At 35.7% G+C, this 25,633-nt stretch overlaps 1 protein-coding gene across 4 annotated transcripts in view; it reads right to left on the bottom strand.

Moving 5' to 3' along the window:
- The window catches only part of PTPN4 (protein tyrosine phosphatase non-receptor type 4), a 210,180-nt gene that overhangs the window by 125,802 nt on the left and 58,745 nt on the right, over nt 1-25,633 (bottom strand). For all 4 annotated transcript variants that reach the window (XM_046658299.1, XM_046658300.1, XM_046658301.1 and 1 more), the window contains one exon: nt 2,889-2,996. In XM_046658299.1, coding sequence (XP_046514255.1) covers nt 2,889-2,996 — 108 coding nt within the window. The remainder of the gene's footprint in view (nt 1-2,888; nt 2,997-25,633) is intronic.

Genomic DNA, 25,633 nt, shown 5'->3' with positions numbered 1-25,633 from the left:
CAATGACTAAATACTACTATTATATAAGACATTATGCTAACAGCTAAAGCTGTAATAAACAGTTTTTAAATGAAAGCAGGAGAAAATTCAACAAGTCAAAGCTTTTCTTTAAGAAATTTTGTTTGTTGCAATGGCACTCATTACCAAGGAAAATTCTAAAGAAAAGGATAGTCAACTAAGATTCTAATATTTGTTACGTATAAGAACACAATAAAACGCTGGGTGCTTTTTTAGTTTATCGGTTCTAAGTCCAATTAAATTAATTTCAATGTCTATGTACCTAAGACAATATTAGTTCTGATCCTCTAACTCATACATATAACATACATATGCAACATATATGAGCACATATACATATATACATAACACATATACACATATATATAACATAGACAAGCTTTAAGATGAAAAACTCTGAACTAAGGACTGATAAGGATTAATCCTTTTAGAATATTGTCAAATTCCTTTTCATCCCTGCTGGTAATTTCATTGTATGGTACCTCCTCTCCTCAGTATGTTCATTTTTATGAGTCATGTGCATCTACGTCATCATCTCTTGGGAAGCAACAGTTTTCGGTAGGAAGAGTATATAGGCTTTGGAATCAGGTACAAGTTCAAATCTTTTCTCAGCTACTTAATTATCTCTGTCATTAAATAAGTTTTGTAAATAAGTTTTGTAAGCCTCAGTTTTTCATCTTTAAAAGAACTTTAATGATACTTTCATAAGATTATTCTGAGAATTTGGTTTACTAACAAGTCCTCAATTGATGTTGCATAAATGTTACTCCCTTACTCCTTTCTCCTTTTAAGAATGGCATCCCTTTCCCTCAGTCCATTAATTATCCTCAAAGTCTTGATATATTTCATATTGGCAACCAGAAATGGGAAAATACTTACAAAATCTGTGCTCTAAAGGTCCTTCTTTGGACATATTTTTGGTATTTCACAGACTCTTCTGAACATTTAAACACAGAAATTGTTGTGTTGTGGAAAAGAGTTGCATGGGGAGTTAGGAGATCCAAGTCTTGTTTCACTGATGCCAGCAAGTAGCTCGGGCTTTATCTCCTTGGACTGGGAGATAATTTCTCATGAAAAATAAGGTTATTAGACAAGATAATCTCTAAGGCTTCTTTTGGGTCTTTAAAATTCTAATTTTTAAGGAAGAATTATTTTGGATCATTAGCAATTGGACACTTGGACCTGGGAATATATCTTATTTGGGAAGGAATGCTCAAGATAGAAAAGTAAGACCAGGTAGGAGATAGCAGAAAGATCAACCCAGCTCAAAATAGCTCTGCTTCCCCACATTCATCCTGCTGTTATTGTTTTAGAATAGAAATGTCTTCTTGCATACAAATTTATGCGACAGAATTTTTATCTCTTGTAATTTATGTAATCTCAATATTAGTCTTTCTGGAATACTTTCTCAGGAATAATGGTTTTTCATACTTACGGCAGTGACCATGGTGCTAAGTAGCTGGTCTCTTTCTCCTTTGTTGTCTTGTCACTTCTCCAATCAATCTAAAGACAGCCTTATAGCTAGAGGGTCTGCTATGAGTGTCAGCAAGATAATCTAAGGATTATCTATTTTTTATTTCAATGTTGCACATAGTGAAGTGTGGTGGACACCTTTCAGGTATTTGCCTGGCTAACAATTTATCTTTCTGGGAAAGGCTACATTACTGACATTTCTACTCACTTCCATTCTCACGTCTGTTTATTTACCAAGAAATAACTACTCCACTAGGCCCCTGGAGAAGCTCACGTCATCTGGTGAAGGCATCAAAGTATGAGGAAAGTTTGTTTTTATTTTAGTTCAGCACAAAAGTATTTATTTCCACTGACACTAGCTGGGCCTTGCTTTGTTTTAGCCACAACATCCTCCTAGTTTTTCATACAAAATCAGTAATGAAGAAAAAGTAATATCGAACATTTTGTATTTACTTCTCACTAATCATTCATTCAGAGACCTAGGATCCTGAATATGAGAGAGAGCGTACACACAAGAAATACAGCGAGAAACTCTACTTTTCTCACAAGAGTTATCTGTATTTTCTATAGCCATTCTATTAATATGGCCTTACAAACTGATTTCTAAAACACTGATCCAGAATCATTTCTTCAACCTTCCAATTTTTCTAAACTATACAAAACACTTCCTTCAAAATAGTCATTCTCTTATACTAATCAAAAGCATATTGTACTGTTTTGTAAAAGACTCTCACTGTATAACCACATAAATTTACAAAGAATTAAACATTGCTGTTATTCATCACATGCTATCTTCTATTTCTATGATCTTATCTTTCCAATAAAAAGAATCATGACTGCAACCACTGAAAAATTAGTACCAATCTAAGGAACTTAATGCCCAAGAATTGTAGAGCTCTGAAATTTAATCTCTATCTCAATTTTTTGGAAAATTTACACAACAAATTAAGAATTTTGGTTAGAAACAGCTCACCATGAATGCCATGAAAAACTAATTTTATCTTAATGCAGGCTAATTTACATAAGACTTAAGATACAACAATATTTTTAAATATTTTACTTCAACATTTTAGTATTAAGTTAATATTTTAACCTTTATGCCCAATTTTCTCTCTTTACGTCAAGAAGCATAGATTTGCTTCTCAGTTGTTTAAGACACATAAAGAAAGAAATCAGTGCTAGATTTACAGATTGACTTATAATTACGAAAACCTTAAGGGAATAAACTGACAGATGAAAACATCAAGAAAATGAGGAACAAAGGCAAAAGAATTACTTCTAATAAAATTAATTTAAAAACTCACTAAATCAGTGAACACTATAAATCAGAAAAGACTTTGTATTCTGAAAAGAGAGAAAAACTAAAATGAAAATGAAAGACAACAGCTTAAACTTACTGGGTTATCTGTGGAATCATCAGCCAACTGTAAACCAAAATAGTCACGCTCAGTCAAATCCAGATGCTTGAAGACTATATCCAAAAGAACTTGCCCCTGATCATGTTTCTGGAAGAAAAATAAAAGGAAATCAACACTGACAGGCTATAGACTTCCATATTTTTAATCTCCTGGACTTTTCTCCTCTTCCACTAAATTGGCAACTGTTTCCCCACCAACAACGTGGTTGGGAATAGAGACTTCACATGTGACACAGTACTTAAAAAACAGTGGGACTTTAGGCAAACTGGTCCAGAGAGTACAAAATAAATATGAAGATATAAGGAAAACTTTTGATTAAAAATGCCTTCTGCTTTCAGGCTATCACCACAGTATTTCTGTAATTTTATATTGTTGCTACCTTAACTCATGTATATATCCATATCATTTGTCTTATTGCTTTTATTCTACCATTTAAGTTATGACTAGAAAGTGATGTATTTGACTAAATACAATTTAAAATTTGTGTGTGTAAAATAAATAGTGCCACAAAAAGGGAAACAAAAAAGGTGAAAATTACCTGCAACAAACTGATAAAGAATTAATACTTTAATTATAAAAGTGTTCACAGAACTTTAGAAAAATATCTCACTTTAACCTCACACCAATTCTATCATTTAGGCATTACTTATTATCCTATTGCTTTAGTAAGAATAACTGTAACTTCCGTAAGTTGCATATCTGCAAAGTTGTGGTACAAAGGGCATGACTAGATAATTCCCTAAAAAATAAATGTAACTAACACATAAATACATAAAGAAATGATCAACATGTTCAGTAACAGAAGAAATCAAAGTGGAACACTATAATGACATGCCATGAGCAAACAATAATCCAAAAAGTAAAATCCAACAAGTAGGACAAAAATTACTTATTGTTGCTAACATTGCAGATAGATATAATCTGTTGGGAAAGCAATTTGGAAATATTACACAAGAGCAATAACAATACTGACTACTTCTGGCATCCTAACCTGAGCGAAAAATAAAATCCAATATTGGGGGAAATAGCTATACATACCAATATGTTCACTGCAGTATTAAGACAAATATTAGAAAAACATGTTAGTAAACAGTGCTATATTTTACAACTAAGTTTTCCTTTCATTAGCTACAGTAGTTTGGTAAGCTTCCAGGTATAAGTCAGAATCAAAACTCAGAGCTGAAACAATAAGGACACGTATTTTCTCATATGATGAAAAGTACAGGGGTATAACAGACTTCAGAACTGGCTAATTCAGCAAATGAGAGATGTAACCAAGTACGAGGTTTCTTTCCATCTCTCTTATTCACATTCCTGGTGTTGGCTGCATTTGTAGGCTGTTAGCAAGATGGTAACAGAAATTTTAAGATTCATACCCATACCATGACAATGTTCAAAAGAACAACCTTCCTTGTACGGTTATCTTACAAAGAGCTTCCCATCACGTCTTATTGGCCAGACTGGGTGAAATGGCTATTTGCAAAACTCATTAATGGCGAGAAGCATGTGCTTCAAACAGTGCTTCACAACAGAGGTCCCCATTCCAATAACCCGTGAACAGTTTTTATACTGATGCAACTCACCTCCCTCACCCCTCTCCCATTCTCATTAAACTGCTCCAGGATAGAGCTCAAGCATTAGTTTTTTTAAAAAGCTACTAAGATGAGTCTAAGGTACTCTTCTATGGACAAGACGAAGTAGATGCATTTCTCCCTATACCTCCAGCTAAGTGAAACTAAAAAAAAAGACAAGCAAACATTAAAAATAAGAAAACTCTGAAAGGTGAAAAGAAGGTGGCAGCCTGGCTCCATTTCTTTTTATTGAGGTAAAATTCTTATAATATAAAATTAACCATTTTAGAGTGTGCAATTCAGTGGCATTTAGGACATTCACAATATTGTCCAACCATCACTTTTATCTAGTTCCAAAACATTTTCATCACCCCAAAAGAATACCATATCAATTAAAAATATTCCTTTTTCCCCTTTCCCTCAGGCCCTGGCAACCACTAATCTGCTTTCTGTCTCTGTGGATCTACCTATTCTGGATATTTCATATGTATGGAATGGAACAATATGCGACCTTTTGTATTTGGCTTCTTTCACTCGCGATGTTTTCAGAGTTCTTCTATGTTGTACAATGTAGCCACACTTAATTTCCCTTTTATGGTTAAATAATCCATTATATGGATATATCACAATTTGTTCATCAGCTGATGAACATTTGGAATGTTTCCACCTTTTGGGTACTGCGAATAATGCTGCCATGAACTCTGGTGTACAAGTATCTGCCTTCAATTCTTTGGGCATATATACAGAAGTGGAATTGATGGATCATATGGAAATTCTGTTTAACTTTTTGAGGAACCATCAAACTCCTTTCCACAGTGGCTGTATCATTTTACATTCCCACCAGCAACACACGAGGATTCCAATTTTCCATATCCTAGCCAACATCTGTTATTTTCTATTCTTTTGATTAAAGCCATCCCAGTGGATATCAAGTGGTACTTCATTGTGGTTTTGATTTGTATTTCCAAAATAACTAATGACATCGGGCATTTTTTCATGTGCTTCCTAGTCATTTGTCTATCATTGGAGAAATGTCTAATCAAGTCCTTTGCCCATTTTTTAAAGTTGGGTTGATAATCCTTTTTGTTGTTGAGTTCTAAGAGTTCTATTTATATTCTGGATGCTAGACCCCTGTTGGATATATAATTTGCAAATATTTTCTCCCATTTTGTAGGCTATCTTTTCATTCTTGATCATATATTTGGATATACAAAAGTTGTTAATTTTTGTAAAGCCCAATTTACTCATTCTTTTCTTTTGATGTTTGTGCTTTTGGTGTCATATCTAAAAATTCACTGCCAAATCTAAGGTCATGAAGAATTACCCATGTATTTTCTTCTAAAAATTATATAGTTTAAGCTCTTACATGCAGTTCTTTGGCAAACTTTTTGAGTTTATTTTTGTATACAGTAGGTATATACCTAGTAGGGATGCAATTTCATTCTTTTGCGTGTGGATGTCCAACTGTCCAAGCACCATATGTTGAAGAAGCTATTCTTTCCCCACTGAAGGCTCTTGGTAAAATCTGTTGACCATAAATGTATGGGTTTATTTACAGACTCTCAATCATGGGTTTTCTTTTCACCTCCCATATACGATAGACTTGGTGCTAGAGAATCCTACAACCCAGAAATGCCAATAGGCGCTGATGTAAAGAGGCCAAGAGAAGCCTGCTTTCTCTAGCCAAATGATTAGGAAAAGGGTATTTAGCAAGAGAGAAATCTGATAATGCTGACCCTACTCCTGCCAAACCCAATGGAAAAAACTGAGCCTGTCCCTAGCAGTGCCATGGAAATCAAGTAGGGAACCTAGAGCTCCAGTGCCTCCTGATACTAGCTGGCAGCAAGTGGGAAGTCTAGTCTTTTACTCTCTGCCAACTAACAGCAAGCTGCAATACACAGTATCTCTCTCCTGAGGTATCAGTAGAAGTTGAGTGCACAGTCTGAATTTCCACCTCAGCCTGGTGGTAACAGGCAGGGCTTGGAAGCCCCCATTGGGATGCGGACAGTAGAAGCTGAGAGTGAAGCCTTGACTTCCACTACCACCACCACCCAGCTGTAGCAAGTGGGATCTGCCAACCAGAGAGAGGGAGGAAGATTTGGGAGAGGAGGTAGATTAGACAAGAGATAACCCTTGAAAGGAAATCTTAGATACCCATAAGAACCACATGTGAAAGTGACCAAAATTACAAGAGCAAAAGGTTTAAAAACTCAACTACAGTGTGGAATACAGGCATGGTTTTCAGTCAGGTCTCTGGATAACACATGAAGTAGACCAGAATAGTAATGCAAAAGGTTCTGGAAACCAAATTATCACTAGAATCACAACCTACAAAAGCAGGTCAGGACCAAATATGCTATCAGGGTGACTCCCTGTTACAAAAAAGATTGAATATGAATATGATCTAAAGTCTAATAATATATTGCCCAAAATGTCCAGGATACTCTCTAAACTCACTCATCATACAGAGAGCCAGGAAAATCTCAACTTGAATGAGAAAAATAATGAACAGGTGCCAACATGGCCATGACTCAGATGTTGGAATTACCTGACAAGAATTTTGAAGCAGCCATCATAAAAATGTTTCAACAAACCACTATGAATGCTAAGAAGAAAACTGAAAAAAGTAGAATTTCTCTAATAAAACAGAAGACATAAAAGAGCCAAATGAAAAATATGTAACTGAAAAGATACAGTAATAGGGCCAGCCCCAGTGGCCTAGTGGTTAAGTTCAGTGTGTTCTGCTTTGGTGGCCCAAGTTCAGTTCCTGGGTGCAGACCTAAACCATGCATCTGTCAGTGGTCATGCTGTGGGAGCGGCTCATGTACACAAAGAAAAGAGTAAGACTGGCAACAGATGCTACCTCAGGGTGAATCTTCCTCAGCAAAACCAAAACAAAATACAAAAAAAAAAAACCCACACCAGTAATAGAAATAAAATAAAAACTGACTAGATATGCTCAATAAAAATGAGACAGAAAACAATCAAGGAATTTCAAGATAGAGCTATATAAATTACCCAATCTAAACAGCACATAGAAAACAGACTGAAGAAAATGACCTAACCCTCAGAGACCTGTGGGACAATGGGGAAAAAAAAAATACATATATATATATACACATACATATATAGATATATAAAACAATCATGTTACATTAGAATCTCTAAAAAAAGAGAAAGAGTTTCAAGATGATAAAATATTTGAGGAAATATTAGCTGAAATTTTCACAAAAGCACAGATTTAAGAATCCAAGTGAACCTCAATCAAAATGAATCCAAACAAATCCACCCTGAGACACGTCATTATCAAATTACTGAAAACAAAAGAAAAAAGAAAGAACCTTGAAGAAGAATCTTCAAAAATCTAGAAAAAGAATTAGATGCTTACCTAAAGGGAATATGAATTCAAATTAAAACAGATTTCTCATCTGCAACCATAAGGCCAGAGGAAGTGGCACAACAATTCCCAGGTGCTGAAAGAAAAGAAGTGTCAACCCAGAATTCTCTACTAAGAGAAAATATTCTATAGGAATGAAGGGTAAATAATGACATTCTCAGAAAAAAGAAAACTTAAGGGAATTTATCACCAATAGACTATGACTAAAAAGAATGCCTTAAAAAATTTCTCCACCCAGAAAGGAAATAATAATACAAGGAAACTTGGAAAAACAGAAAACAACAACAAAGGAATGGGAGAAATTGGGGAAAATATAAAAGCCTATGCTTGTCTTTAGCATTAAATTACGTCTGATGGTTAAAGCAGAAATTTTAACATTATCTGATATGCTGGCCAACGTATGTAAAGAAAAAATTTTAAGACAGTTATAAAGAGGGGAAGGTAAAAGTTTCTATACTTCACTCGAGGTGGTAAAATGTTGTTACCAATATACTATGATAATTTATGTATGTAAAATGTACTAACAAGACCAACTACCCAAAAAACTCAACAATACATCCACTAACAGGATCGAACTGACATTTACAGGACACTCTACTCAACAACAGAATACCCATTCTTTTCAACATTCACAAGACAGACCATATCTTGGGTCATAAAAAAAAAAAAAAACTTACCAAATCGAAAACAACTGAAATCACATAGAAGTAAAAATGAAAAACAGTAACATAAAGAAAAATTTAGAAACGAAACACCAAGAAATTAAAGAACACATTTATAAGTAACCCACAAGATAAAGAAGAGTCAGGGAAATAAAAAACACAATAAAATAAAATTTTTAAAAAATGCAACATATCAAAATTTGGCTGTGGGATACAGCCAAAGCAGAGATGAAAGGAAAATTTACAGAGTTAAATGTTTACATTAGAAAAAAAACGAAAGGTCTCAAAACAATAGTCTAAACTCCTTAAAAAAAAACTAGAAAAAGCAAATAAACAGAAGAAAACAAGTAACACACGTAAGAGCAAAAATCTATGGAAATCTGGTTCTTTGAAAAGATCAATAAAATTTAAAAACTTCTAGCAAGAGTAATAAAGAAAAAAGAGAGAGGAGACACAAATTACCAATTACATTAAAACTGAGAATATCAGTACACACTCCAAATATCTTTACAAGGTAAGTAGTCATACATATAAATCTGACAACTTGGATGAAATGCACTAACTCTTCAAACGATCAAAAACCTACTAAAATTCACCTAATACGAAATAGATACTTTGAATAGCTGTATAATTATTTTTGCAAATGAAATAATACTTAAAAAAAATCTCCCCCCAAACAAAATTTCCTAGCTTGATGATTTCACTGGAGAATTCCAAGAAACACTTAAATGAGAATTAAGAATAATTCTACTCATCCTATCTCCAGAAAATCAGCTCACTCTATGAAGCCAGTATAACCCTGATATCAAAGCCAGACAAAGACAGTACAAGAAAAGAAAGCTATAGACAAATATTCCTTATGAACATAGGTGCAAAATTCCTCAACAAAATATTAGCAGATGGAATTGAGCAATATCTCAAAAGGATTATACACAATGACTAAGTAGGATTTTCCAGAGATGCAAGGCTGGTTCAATGCTCAAAAATCAATCAGGTAATCATGCTAAGAAAGAAGCTCCATGAACCTGCTCCCCAGCAAAACAACTACTGCTGGTGAAAATAATTAAAAAACAAACAAAAACAAAAAAGCCAAGAATTTAAAGTCTCATGGAATTGTCCTAAGAGCATACAACAAATCAAATAGCATTTTTTCAAGAAATTCTACTAAATTTCAGTAAGAACAATGAAAATCTGTGGCACTTAAGCCATGACCCACTTCCTTTCTCCTCTTCCCAGGCCAACACTATGCAAGCTCCACTCCAGGTAAGTATGGCAAAAATGGAAATTCCTTATCCTCAGATCTTAGCCAAAGGATACAGTATCTCTGCAGAAGGGGCCGGCCACCAGCATTTCTTATGCATCACAACTCCTTGCTACGAATTTTAAATCACAGGATAGGTGACTAGGAAGTTGGGGGCCTCCACCCAGGCCTTACTCATAGGGCAGACACAGTACCTCAATCATAGGAAGTAAAAAATACTGAAGCCACATAGTAGATGAGATTGCCCAGGGTCAGAATGAAGAGTAAGAAAATAGCTCATGGAGAAGCTTAACATGTACGAAAATCCCCAGTAGGTAGAACAGTGACTGCCAAAGAAGGCAATGGGTAAATATTTGGTTAGTTGAGTAAGTGAATGAGTAAATGATAAAGTGGCCTAAATTTTAAAGTTTATGTTACTTGTAGTCCCTTTGCAGGCATTCCTAGTCCTTCAGTTTTTCTTGCTTCACAAGATACTTAGAGAGCAAGGCATTTGGAAATAGTTTCTCTAAAGATGACGAGACCATCCCTAACAGAATTTATTTAGGTTTATCACTAGAATTTTAAGTCAATAACAACTGCCAGGCAAAAGTGAGATTTTTGCTGGCAGGACAAGCACAAGGACAGATGTGTTAGACAAGTTTGTAGAAAACACTAAGCAGCAGCTCTACAGACCTATGGCAGGAAGAATACTTCGGAGCGTAGTACGGTAAAACGGAAACAGCAAATAGGCCAAGTCCCTACTTGGCTAGTTAGTATGTAGCCTTGAGTGGATTCTGTTTCCATCTAGGCCAGTTTCACCAACTCTAACCTATGGGATAGGCTAGACCAGAGTTAAAAACTATCCTATGCAGTGCCTAGGGCTCAGTGAGCAGACTTAGCTTTAGGGGCTGATGCACTGGGGGCAGAAAATTGCAAGATGGCCAAATTTGGGCTTCCTGCTTCAACCACAGCAACTATAACTGATCCATTATACTCACCCCCACGCACACATATATAAACGTGTGTCTGTGTGTGAGTGTACATCTTCACTGGGAAAAAAGGGATTCCATATTTTAAATGTCTGAAAACAACTAGATTAGATGATCTCTGAGGTTCCTCCTGGCTCTAAGATTCCTTATTTCCTAAGATGCCCTTCTGAAGATGGAAAGGAGGAAAATTTTCACACAAGAAAAAAAGACAATTATGTAGTAGGTTAGGTAAGTCATAAAGACCGAAAGGCTTTGGACTTTGATTACCTTCCTGGATGATGAATACCCCATAGGAATAGATTCTCATTAGGGTTTAGAGAAAGGAGAGATTCTTAAGAAACAACATAAACTTCAAGAGATAACAAACACAGTGATTTTGATAAACAAGGTTACTTACTGATGGGCAATGTAAGAGTTAGTAGTGGCTTAAGAAAGTGGCAATAGGTTTTTTTCTTCCTGCATGAAACTAATTCATAAAACAGGAAGAGGGGAAACCAAATAATATGGTACTCCAGATATAAAGTATGGTTTCTACAGATGAAAAACTGACAACTTTTTCTATATGCAAGTCAGTGGAAAAGTTTTAACATAAAGTGAAAGAGCACCCAAAAATAAGAGTTATGGCTTACGAAGTTAATAATAACAGCCAATATTTACTGAATACTTCCTACGCCAGACACTGTTGTAAGTGTACATGTATGGCCTCATTTAATTACCATAACAACCCTATATGATAGGTGCTATTAAGACTCTTTAAAGATGAGGAAACTGAGGCACAGAGAAGAAACACTGGTTTCTAAAAATCACACAGGTAGTAACTGGCAGGGTTTACATTCTACCCCAGGTTATCTAGCTCAAGAGTCCATGCTTATAGCCAGTATACAATACTTTGATTCAAAGAATTATTTTGCTATTAACAATGACTTCTATTTCCAGCAGCACAGGAAATGATAAACTCTAGAAAAATCCTTCAAAATGCAATTAAATTACTAGGTTAAAATACTTCCAAAAAATTTGTTTTAATCAGCTACTAAGCTACTATGAAAAAAGGTAGAAACAAAGATCTGAAGCAAAGTGAAATCAAGAAGCCTAGCTACTCAGAAATGCTCAAGGCAGTTTCTAGCCCTTAAGTTTTCTAGCTTCTACTGTGACCACAGGATACATTTAGGAATCAGAAGTGATCCCAGGTCTGTTCAGGTTCGAAATACAAGAGACCCACAACCTTTAAATTGGCTATACTCACAGAGTAAAAGTAAAGAAGGAAAAAATCATGCTGTGCAGAATGGCAAAGAAAAGCAAAGAAATTAAAAAAGAAAAAAACAAAACTTGCCTATCTGGCCAGAATAAATGTTATGATGTGGTCTGAGAACCCCAAGTCAAAAAATGAAAGTGGTCCTGGGATGATGGTGCCCTCAGGTGATTGGCAAAAAAAATAAAAATCTTCTCTGGAGGAAATCAATTTTCACTCAGAACTCAGAGATGGGCAGACAGGCTATAAAAAATATGACCCAACTGTATGCTATCTCCAAGAAACTCCAAATATAAACATACAGGTAAGTTGAAAGTAAATCATGAAAAAGATAAATCATAAAAAAAGAAATCATGAAAAAGATAAATCAAAAGAAAGGAGGAATGCCCATATTAATATCAGATAAAACAGACTTGAAAGGAAAAAAAATTTTCAAGAGACAAAAAGGACATTACAGAATGACAAAAAGGCCAATCCACCAACAAGACATAGCAATCCTAAATGTGTATGCACAAGATAATCTTGAAAAAGAAGAACAAATGTTGGAAAACTCACACTGCCCAATTTCAAAACTTACTGTGAAACTACAGATATTAATACAACGTGATACTCACCATAAGGATAGACATTGAAATAGAAAATAATTGAATTGAATTGAAGAGTCTAGAAATAAACTTACCTTTACTGTAGATTGGTTTGTGACAGGGTGTCAAGACAATTCAAATGGGAATGAATTGTCTTTTCAAAAAATGAGGTTGAGACAATCAGATATATACACGCAAAAGAATGAAACTAGACCCCTAACTCACAACACTAAAAAAAAAAGAACTCCAAATGGACCACAACTTAAAATTAACAACTAGAACTATAAAAGTCTTAGAGGAGAGAGCCGGTGTCAAGATGGCGGCATAAGAGGACTCTGAACTCACCTCCTCCCACAGACACAACAACTTTACAACTACTCTTGGAACAAATATCCCTGAGAGAGAACCAGTAACTGGATAAAAATAACCTCCACAACAAAGGACAGTGCTGAGTGAAGTGGAAGAGACAGAAATTCCTTTCTGGAGAGAAAGAAGCCACCCTCTAGCTGTGGTGCTTCACAGCTGGCAGGGAGCAATCTTAATGTTTCATACGTTAAGCCTTTCGTGGAGGAGTGGAAGCTAAGCAGGAGAGCTTTACCACAGTACACAGCTTTTGGACTCAGCACAACCAAGACAAGTGTCATAATACCTGGCTCTGTTGGCTATAAACAACAACAGGAATACAAGAAAAACTACTGAATGTAAGGGAAAGAAAAGCCTGCTCTTATACAGCCCACACACAAAACCACCCATTTCAGAAAGCAACCAAAAACCACCAGAAAGAAAAGCACACAGTCCACATTATAATTAAACATCAGGAATTAAAGATAAAGAGAGAATCCTAAAAGCTGCAAGAGCAAGGCAACAAGTTACACACAAAGGAAACCCCATAAGGCTATTAGCCAACTGCTCAGCAGAAACCTTACAGGCTAGAAGTGTGGCATGATATATTTGAAGCGCCAAAAGGAAAAAACCTACAGCCAAGAATACTCTATCTGGCAAGGTTATCATTCAAAATGGAAGGAGAGATAAAGAGTTTTCGAGATAAGCAAAAACTAAAGGAGTTTATCACCAAGAAACCAGCCTTACAAGACATGCTAAAGGGACTTGTTTAAGTGGAAAAGACAAGACCACAAATAGGAATAAGAAAATTATCAAAAAACAAACAATAAAATCACTGGTAAAGGTAAATATACAGTAAAGGTAGCAGATCAACCACCTATGAAGATAATATGAAGGGCAAAAGACAAAAGGACTAAAATTATCTATTTCCATGGTAAGATGGTAACACACACGCAAAAGGTTAGATATGATCTCAAATACATAAAACATGGGAGGAGGGGAGTATAAAAGAGTAGAGCTTTTAGCAAGAGGTCAAACTTAAGAGACCATCAACTTGATATAGAATGCTATATACTAAAGTTATTATATCTGAACCTCGTGGTAATCATAAACTGGAAACCTATAATAAATACACAAAAAATTAACAAAAAGGAACTCACACATAATACTAAAGAAAGCCATTAAACCACAAGGGAAGAGAGAACAAGAGAAGAGGAAAGAAACAGAGAACTACTAAAACACGCAGAAAAAAAGTATCAAAATGACAATAAGTACATACTTATCAATAGCTACTTTAAATGTCAACAGACAAAATGCTCCAATTATAAGGAATAGGGTGGCCTATTGGATAGAAAAAACAAGACCCATATATATCCTGCATACAAGAGACACACTTTAGACCTAAACACACTCAGAAAGTGAAAGTGAAGGGATGGAAAAAGATACTCCATAAAAATGTCAAAGAAAAGAAAGCTGGGGTAGCAATACTCATATCAGAGAAAATAGACTTTAAAACAAAAACCAACAAGAGAGAAAGAAGGTCACTATATAATGATAAAGGGAACAATCCAACAAGAGTATATAACACTTGTAAATATCTACACACCCAACATAGGAGCACCTAAATATATAAAACAATTACTAACAGACATAGGAGAAATAGACAGCCACACAAGCAGAGGACCAATGGAGAGATCATCCAGACAGAAGATCTATAAGGAAACATTGGCTTTAAATGATATATTAGGCCAGATGGATATAAACACACATACAGAACACTCCATCCAAAAACCACAGAATACACATTCTTTTTGAATGCATGTGGAAAATTCTCAGGATAGATCACATATAAGGCCACAAAACAAGTCTCAATAAATTTAAGAAAATGGAAATGATACCAAGCATCCTTTCTGAACACAGAAGTATGAAACTAGAAATCAACTACAGGAAGAAAATCAGAAAAGGTACAAATATGTAAAGGTTAAACAAAATGCTACTGAATGATTGGGACAATCAAGATATCAAAGGGAAAATCAAAAAATACCTAGAGACAAATGAAAATGAAAATCTGACAGTCCAAAATTTATGGGATACAGCATAAGTGGTTCTAAGAACAAAGTTTATAGCAATACAGGCCTATCTCAACAAACAAGAAAAATCTCAAGTAAACAATCTAACAGAGCACCTAAAGGGACTGGAAAAGGAAGAAAATAGCCCAAAATCAGTAGAAGGAAGGAAATAATAAAAAGCAGAGCAGAAATAAATGAAATAGAGACAAAAGTACAAGAGAAAAAAATCAATGAAACCAAGAGCTGGTTCTTTGCAAAGATAAGCAAAATTGACAAACCTTTAGCCAGACTTACGAAAAAAAGAAGGGAGAAGGCTCAAATAAATAAAATCACAAATGAAAGAGGAGAAATTACAATGGACACCTCAGAAATACAAAAGATTATAACAGAATACAAAGAAAAGCTATATGCCAACAAACTGGATAATCTAGAAGAAATGGATAAATTCTTAGAATCATATAATCTTCCAAAACTGAATCAAGAAGAAACAGACAATCTGAATAGACCAATCACCAGTAAGAGAACTAACAATCAAAAACCTCCCAAAAAATAAAAGTCCAGGACCAGATGGCTTCCCTGGGGAATACTACCAATCATTCAAACACTTAAACATCTATCTTTCTCAAACTCTCCCGAAAAATGGAAGAGGAGAGGAAGCTTCCTAACTCATTCTATGAAGCCAATATTATCTGATATCAAAACCAGACAAGGACAACATAAGAAAACAAAATTGCAGGCCAATATCACTGATGAACATTGACGCAAAAATCTTCAACAAAATACTAGCAAATCAAATACAACAATACATTAAAAAGATCATAGACCATGATCAAGTGGGATTTATTCTAGAGATGCAGGGATGGTTCAACATCTCCAAATCAATCAATGTGATACACCACATTAACAAAAAAATTAATAAAAATCACATAATCATCTCAAGAGAAGCAGAGAAAGTATTTGTCAAGATACAGCATAAAAACTCTGAATAAAATAGGTATAGAAAGAAAGTACTTCAACATAATAAAGGCTAGGTATGACAAACACACAGCTAATATCAATGGAGATAAACTGAAAGTTATCCCTCTAAGAACAGGGACCAGACAAGGAGGTCCACTTGCTCCACTCTTATTTAACAAAGATATGAAGTCCTAGCCAGAGTAATCAGGCAAGAAAAAGAAATAGAAGGGATCCAAACTGGAAAGGAAGAAGTAAAACTGTCACTATTTGCAGATGACATGATTTGATATATACAAAACCCTAAAGAATCCACCAGAAACTTTTAGAAGTAATAAGTGAATATGGTAAAGTTGAAGGATACAAAATCAACATACAAAAATCAGTTGCGTTTCTATACACTAACAATGAAGTAGCAGCAAGAGAAATTAAGAATACAATCCCATTTACAGTTGCAACAAAAAAAGAATACAACACCTAGGAATAAATTTAACCAAAGAGGTAAAAGATCTGTACACTGAAAACTATAAAACTGTTGAAAGAAACTGAAGAGACAAAGAAATGGAAAGATATTCTGTGCTCTTGGATTGGAGGAATTAACATAGTTAACATGTCCAAACTTTCTAAGGCAATCTAGGGATTTAATACAATCCTTGTTAGACTTCCAATGACATTTTTCAGCGAAATAGAACAAAGAATCCTAAAACTTATATGGAACAACAAAAGAGCCCTAACAGTCAAAGCAATCCTGGGAAAAAAAGTAAAAAGCTGGAGGTATCACACTCTCTGATTTCAGAATACATTACAAAGCTAGAAAGTAATCAAAACAGCAGGGTACTGGCACAAAAACAGACACACAGATCAATGGAACAGAACTGAGAGCCCAGAAATAAACCCACACATCTATGGACAGCTAATTTTCAACAGGGAAGCCAAGAACATACAAGGGAGAAAGAAAAGCCTCTTCAATAAATGGTATTGGGAAAAATGGACAGCCACATGCAAAAGAATGAAAGCAGATGATTATCTTTCACCATACACAGAAATTAACTCAAAATGTATTAAAGACTTAAACATAAGACCTGAAACCATGAAACTTCTAGAAGGAAACATAAGTGCTATACCACACTGTTTATTGACAAGAAGAACCAAAAACAGATGTGAAAGCCCTGAGGAAATACAGCAACAATATGAAAAATCACTACAACTTGACAGATATTAACGCAAAGCTACAACTAAGAGCCCTACTCCAGTAAAATTATCCAATGCAGTATTAACTTGGATACAGTTTCTGCAGAAACATATCCTAAATATTATTCAAAACTATTAAAAACAAAAGCATATTCATGGGGTATCTAGGTTAAGAAAATTGAAAGATGGAGAAACATATTGACAAGCAGGAGAATTTCTAATATGAGAAGATTAGTCAAGTGTCACTTTTCAGAAACAAATATGTGAGCAGGAAAGTTCCCATACAACTACCAAAGAAAAACATGCTCTGCTGTAAACACAGCTAAAAAAGATACATATTCAACTCCTTGTGCAGACCAATATAAAATAAGGATATTTAGAGATGCAGGGATGGTTCAACATCTCCAAATCAATCAATGTGATACACCACATTAACAAAAAAATTAATAAAAATCACATAATCATCTCAAGAGAAGCAGAGAAAGTATCACACCAGAAACTACTTTTCCCACTGATTTCAACTAAAAACTCCAGACAAAAATACAAAAAGCAGTTATACTTAAGAAATCCAAAAAGTGAATTATAGCTGGCAGTATTCAGAGGAAAAATCACAATGTGAAGTATGGTGAGTTTTCTATATATTTTTTTTTCCTTTTCTTTTCCCTACCTTTCTTTTCTTTTTGTTTTTTTGAGGAAGACTAGCCCTGAGCTAACTACTGCCAATCCTCCTCTTTTTGCTGAGGAAGACTGGCCCTGAGCTAACATCCATGCCCATCTTCCTCTATTTTATATGTGGGATGCCTCTCACAGCATGGCTTTTGTCAAGCGTTGCCATGTCTGCACCCGGGATCTGAACCGGCAAACCCCGGGCCGCCGAGAAGCAGAATGTGTGAACTTAACTGCTGCACCACCGGGCTGGCCCCTTCCTTACCTTTCTTACCCCCTGCCCTTTGACCAAAGATGGATTGAATTAGGGAACTGCACAGTGGGCAAAGGAAGGAAAAGAAACAAGGGAAACCCAATTTTCTGCTAAGAGAACGAGGAAAGGAGCCCTGTGAACTGCAGAGTGTGTGGGGGGGAATACCACTTTTGTTTTCTCTCCACCAGCCTTGCCCCAGGGATAGCCCCAGTCATGGAATGGCACGGCCATGGTGATGATACAGTGGAAATTAACAGCCCAAGAAAACACTCATCTTTCTGCACAGAAGAATCAGAAAAAAAGAGTCCTAGGTTTTTAAAGAATAGGGAGTAATCTCTAGGTGATTTTTTTTTCACTTTTCCCTCACCACTGCACTCTAAAGTAGGTCCAATCCTGCAGGTCTGCACAACACAGAAGGCTCAAACTCTGAGAAAACCTCAGCCTCATGGCCAGAGTAACCATGAAAAGTCGCCAATGGGAGCCACAAAGTGTGGAGAAAAGCCTGGAGAATCAACACAAGTCCTGGGCTTATGCCAAAGCTGTGCATACGCCGAATACACCCAAAGAAGCACCGCAATGACTCTGAGAGCTGAACTACAATATGAGCCTCAAACTAACCCTTCAATGCTTCATGCAAGGTCAGAGCCAAAAAGCGCAGCAAAGGCTTTGAAAATTGAACTGATGTTGGAACCACTGCCCAGAAGACGTGAGACAGAATTTGAGCACAAGGTTAATTTCCTGATAAAATAACAATAACAACAACAACAAAATCAACACTACATAATGGATTTTAATATGACACAGACAACATAAAATTTCAAAATGTCCAGGATGCAAAAAAATACTTGATATATTAAGAACCAGGAAAATCTGAACAATTTTCAAGGGAAAAGAGTCAACTGAAGAACACCTTCAGACGACTCAGACGTTGGAATTATCAGGCAAAGACTTCAACAGTTATTATAACCATCCTTCATGAGTAAGGAAGGTGAACACTCTTAAAATGAAGGACTACATAGTAATTCTTAGCAAAAACCAGAAACTGTAAAAAGAATAAAATGGAAATTTTAGAACTGAAAAATACAGTGTCTCAAAAAACTCACTGAATGGGCTAAACAACAAAATGAAGATAACTAGTGAGTCAGTCAGTTGGAAGGTGAATAAAATATCTAATCTCAAATAAAGTTTATAAAAACTAAACACAGATTCAGGGACCTATGGGACAAAATAAAAAATTCACATTATTGGAGTTCCTGAAGGAGAGGAGAGATTGGCACAGAAAAAATATTTGAAGAAATAATGACTGAAAAAAATTTGGTGAAAGAAATGGATTTAAAGATGTGAAAATTTCAGTTAAAGAAAACCATGCCCAAACCCATCAAAATCAAAGAACTGAAAAAATTAAAATAAATTTTAAAGAATTGTAAAGGAAGCCAAAAAACCCAACACATCTCATATAGGGAAACAATTATTTGAATGAATGCAGAGTTTGAATCAGAAACTATGGAAGTCACAAAACAGCTGAACTACATAGTTAAAGTACTGAAAGAAAAAAGCTATCAACCTAGAATTCTACACCCATTGAAAATATCCTGCAAGTATGAAGGCAACTCATAACACTTTTACATAAGGGAAAATCAGAGAATTTATTGGGGGAAGACTTGTTCTGAAAGAAATGCTAAAGAAATTCTTCACTGAATGGAAATGAAGCCAGAGGGCAATCCAGAATTTCAAGCAAAAAGAATAGTACATATCTAGGTAAAAATAACAGACTATTTTCTCCTGCTAATTTACTTTGAATAGCCATTACTGCTGAGAGCAAAACTTACAACATGTCGGGAGAGTTTTTATTCTATGTAAAAATACATATGACAATCATAATCACAAAGGGGAGAGGGAACAGGGACCTAGGGAGGGAAGTGTCCAGGTTTATTTGAAGCAGTAAAATATTAACTCTAAGTAGACTGCACAAAGCAGGCATATATATTTTGATTCCTAGAGCAACCATGAAAAAGCAACAAGCAAAAGAGGCCAAGAGATACATTGAAATGCAATGCTAAAAACATTCAAATAATCCAAAGAAAGGAAGAAAGGAGGAAGAAGGAAACAAAAAACAGAGAGGACAAACAAAAAAATTTAAAAATGGAAGGATTAAAGTAAATGAATTGAACAATTTCATAAAATTTAAACTAAAACACCTTGACTATCAAATTGCATTTTTTTTAAGGAAGATTAGCCCTGAGCTAACATCTGCCACCAATCCTTCTCTTTTTGCTGAGGAAGATTGGCCCTGAGCTAACATCTGTGCCCATCTTCCTCTATTTTATATGTGGGATGCCTACCACAGCATGGCTTGATAAGCGGTGTGCAGGTCCATGCCAGGGATCAGAACCAGTGAACCCCAGGCCGCCAAAACGGAGTGTGTGAACTTAACCAATATGCCACCGGGTCAACCCTAAGTCCAAGTGTATTTTTTTAAAAAGACCCAACTATATACACTGTCTACCAGAAACCCACTTAAATATAAAAATGTACACAGATTAATATAAAAAATAATGAAGAGATACAGCATGCAAACACTACTCAAATGGAAGAAGGAATGTACTGTCAGACAAAATAGATGTCAGAAAAAGAAAAATTGCCAGAGATAACGAAGGACATTACATAATGATAAAAGAGTCACATCGCCAAAAAGAAATAACAGTCATAAATGGATAACACAACAGAAGTAGGACAATTACACAAGGTGGAACTAATATAACTAAAAAGAGAAATACATAAATGCTCAATTATACAATTATAGTTGAAGATGTCAGTACTCTTTCTTGAATAAATGATAGAGCAAAGGAGAAAATGAGTAAGGATGTAAAAACACTATGAATCAACTTAATCTAATTTACACATTTACAGACCTCTCCGCACACAAAGAGTAGAATATACATTCTTTTCAAGTGCACGTTACACTCAACAAGATATGCCATAAACCTTACCAAATCTAGAATAAACTATAAATCAAAGCTTATCAAATTTAAAAGAACTGAAATCATACATGGTATGTTCTATCAGACATAATGGAATTGAAATAGAGTTAATAAGAGAAAAGATGTCTGAAAAATCCTCAAATATCTGGAAACTAAATAACATACACGTAAATAACCTGTGGGGCAAAAAGAAAGTCTCAGGGAAATCAGAAAATTTTTTGAACTGAATAAATACGAAAAGACAACAAATGACACTTTGTAGGATACAGCTAAATCAGTGCGTAGAGACATTTATAGCATTAAATGCTTATATTAGAAAATAAGAACTATCTCAAGTCAATAATTTATGCTTCTACCTTGAAAAATTGAGTAAATTAAACCAAAGCAAGAGAAGAAAATAATAATACATCAATGAAATTGAAAAGAGATAAACCTTTGACCAAATTCAACTGAATCAAGAGCTAGTTATTTGAAAAGATCAATAAAATTGATAACCTTTTAACCAGAGTGAAAAAGGAAAAAAAAGGAGAGAGAGAGAGAGAACATCCAAATTTCCAGTATCAGAAATGAAAGAGCAGACACCAATACATACCCTACAGATAATAAAGGAACACCATAAACAACTTTTACGCTCCTAAGTTGACAGCTTAGACTAAATGAAACAATGACTTAGAAGACACAAATTATTAAAACTCACTCTAGAAAAGAACATCTAATTTTAATAGTCCTAATTCTATTAAAGAAGTTGAATTTGCAAAGACCTTTCAACAAAGAAAACTCAAGGAACAGATGATTTCACTGGCAAATTCTACTGAACATTAAGGAAGAAATAATATCAATTCTACACAATCTTTTCCAGGAAACAGAAGAGGAGGGAACATTTCCCAGCTCCTAGTAGGAGACTAGCATTAATCTGATACCAAAAAACAGAAAAAAAAAAATACCAAAACATTACAAGAATATAAAGGTACATATCAACATCTCCTTTTAACACAGACACAAAAATCCTCAACAAAATATTAGCAAATCAAATTCAGCAATATATAAAATGGATAATACATCATGGCCAAGTGGTCTTTAGTCAGGAACGTAAGGTCGATTCAACAATCAAAAATTTATCACTGCAGGGGCTGGCCCCGTGGCCGAGTGGTTAAGTTCGTGCGCTCCGCTGCAGGCGGCCCAGTGTTTCGTTGGTTCGAATCCTGGGCGCGGACATGGCACTGCTCATCAAACCACACTGAGGTAGCGTCCCACATGCCACAACTAGAAGGACCCACAACGAAGAACATACAACTATGTACAGGAGGGGCTTTGGGGAGAAAAAGGAAAAAATAAAATCTTAAAAAAAAAAATTTATCACTGCAGCTCACCATGTTAAAAAGAACTAAAGACGAAAAACCAATGATTAAGAAGAAAAAACATTTCACAAAATTCAACAGGCAGTCATGACAAAAACTTTCGGTAAACAAGGCATAGAAGAGAACTTCCTTAAACTGATAAAGAGGATATACAAAATAACTACAGCGATCACCATATTTAATGATAAAAGACTAAATGCTCTCCACCTATATTAAGAACATGACAAAAATTTCCACTCTCACCACTCCTATTCATCTCTTATTGTAGTCAGTGCAATAAGGTAAGAAAACGAAATAAAAGGTATGCAGATATAGAGTGGCTGAATGAATTAAAAAACCAGACCTATTTATATGCTGCCTACAAAAGACTCACGTCACACACATACTGTAAGTAAAGGTATGGAAAAGCATATTCCATCCAAATGGAAACCAAAAGAAAGCTGGGGCAGCTACAGTTGTATCAGATAAAATAAACTTTAAAACAAAGACTGTAATAAGAGACAAAAAAGGGCATTAGATAATTCTAAAGGGGTCATTCCAATCAGGGGATATAACATTTCTAACTATTTATGCACTGAACATAAAAGCACCTAAATATATAAAACAAATATTAACGGACCTAAGGGAGAAGCAGACCGCAATATAGTAACAGTAGCGGACTTTAATACCCCGTTTACATCAGTGGATACATCACCCAGACAGAAAATCAATATGGAAACTTCGGCCTTAAACAATACATGAGACCAGAAGGACTTAACAGATACATACAGAACATTCCATCCAAAACCGAGAGAACACACATTCTTCTCAAGTCCACACGGAACATTAACCAAGATAGATCATACGTTAGGCCACAAAACAAGCCTTAAGAAATCTGAAAAGACTGAAACCATAAAAAACATCACTTCTGACCAAATGGTATAAAACTAGAAGTCAGTTACACGAAGAAAACTGGAAAATTCACAAATAAGTGGAGATTAAACAACATGCTACTGAACAACCAGTGGGTCAATGAAGAAATCAAAAGAGAAATCAAAATATACCTTAAGACAAAAAACGGAATACAACATACCAAAATTTATGGGATGGTGCAAAAACATTTCTAGGAGGGAAGTTCGTAGTGATAAATGCCTACACTGAGAAACAAAGGGGCCGGCTCTGTGGCCGAGTGGTTAAGTATGCAAGCTCCGCTTTGGCAGCCCAGGGTTTCACCAGTTTGGATCCTGGGCATGGACATGGTACTGCTCATCAAGCCACACTGAGGTGGCGTATCACACGCCACAGCTAGAAGGACCCATAACTAAAAATACACAGCTATGTACCAGGGGGATTTGGGGAGAAAAAGGAAAAATTTTTAAAAATTAAAAAAAAATAAACAAAAAAAATCTCAAATAAACAACCTAACATTACACCTCAAGGAACTAGAAAAAAGAACAAACGAAGCCCACAGTTAGCAGAAGAAAGGAAATAACAAAGATCAGAACAGAAATAAATGAAATAGAGACTAAAACGACAATAAAAATATCAATGAAACCAACACCTGGTTCATTGAAAAGATAAACAAAATTGACAAACCTTTAGCTAGACACACCAAGAAAAAGAGAGCACTGAGGTGAATAAAACCAGAAACGAAAGGGGAGATGTTGCAACTGATACCACAGCAATATAAGAGATAAGACACTATTATGAACAATTACATATCAATAAATTGGACAACATAGATGAAATGGAAAATTCTTAGAAACATAACGTTCCAAGACTGAATCATGAAGAAAGAGAAAATCTGAACAGACCAATTATTAGTGAGAAGATTAAATCAGTAATCAAAAACCTCCCAACAAGCAAAAGTCCAGGACCAGACAGCTGCACCAGTGAATTTTACCAAGTACTGTAAGAAGAATTAATATCAATTCTCAAAATCTTCCAAAAAATAGAAGAGGAGGGAACAATTCCAAACTCATTTTATGAGGCCAGCATCACTGTGATACCAAAACCAGACAAGGACACCACAAGAAAAGAAAATTATAGGCCAACATCCCTGATGAACATAGACGCAAAAATTCTCAACAAAATACTAGCAAATTGAGGAAAGGGGCGGAGCAAAATGGCGGGGTGAGCTGACCCGGGATTCTCTCTCCTCCAAAATACAACAAAGGATTGGAAAAACTGAATTTCAGAGAATAAATCTAATGCCAACACATTAGAGACCTACAATACCAAGAAGGCGGACATCATAAACCTTGCTGAGGCCTCGGAGGTGCTGGAACTGGTAGGAAAGAACATCACTCCCCCGCCAGAGTCTGCAATCTCTGCTGCGCGGTCCGGGAAGGAGCGGGGCAGGGGCCGTGAGACCGGGAGGCCATCCAGGACTCCTGCGGCTGGTTCAGTGGAAACCCGCTGACGGGGGAAAGCTTCCATGCGCGGGGATCCCATAAACCCAGGGCCTCAGGAGACCAGAGAACAGAACTGATCCGAATCCAGATCAGGACGTGAGAATAGCAGCCCCTCCCTCCCAGCAAAGCCACTGGGCGCAGCCATCTTGCCCGAAGCCAGAGAGCTCAGAACATGAGGCTCTCGACCCCCATCTAGTGGCGACAGGCTGTAACTGCAACCGAATTCTACCACCATGCGAAAAAACCGCTCCTCTGCCATCTAGCAATTTATAAAAGCCCCAGACCAGAAGGAAACCAGTAAAAACAGAATTAAGTCCTGAGGACTTGGAATTAGGTAAACTAAGTGATAAAGAGTTCAGAGCACCTATAATCAAAAAACTCAATGAGGTAGAGAGAAAGATAGAGAAACAAGCCAGTGAGTTCTGGAGTTACTTCACAAAAGAGATTGAAATTATAAAGAAGAATCAAACAGAATTACTGGAGATGAAAAACACAATGGACCAGATAAAACAGAATATGGATTCCCTGAATGCCCGTTTAGACACCACAGAAGAGCAAACTAACATAATTGAAGATAGACAGGCTGAATGGCTCCAGACAGAGGAAGAAAGAGAACTAAGAATTAAGAAAAACGAGGAAAATCTCTCAGAGATAGTGGATTCAATGAGGAGTAAGAACTTAAGGATCATAGGAATTCCCGAGAATGTGGAAAAGGAAAATGGAGCAGAAAGTGTGCTTAATGAAATTATAGAAGAGAACTTCCCAAATCTAGGGATTGACGGAGAAATGTGTCTAGAAGAAGCTTTCAGACCTCCTAGATTTGTC

Source organism: Equus quagga, chromosome 4 (genome assembly GCF_021613505.1).
Source record: "Equus quagga isolate Etosha38 chromosome 4, UCLA_HA_Equagga_1.0, whole genome shotgun sequence".
NCBI classification, from domain to species: Eukaryota; Metazoa; Chordata; class Mammalia; order Perissodactyla; family Equidae; genus Equus; species Equus quagga.
This window is presented reverse-complemented; position numbering and strand designations above follow the sequence as displayed.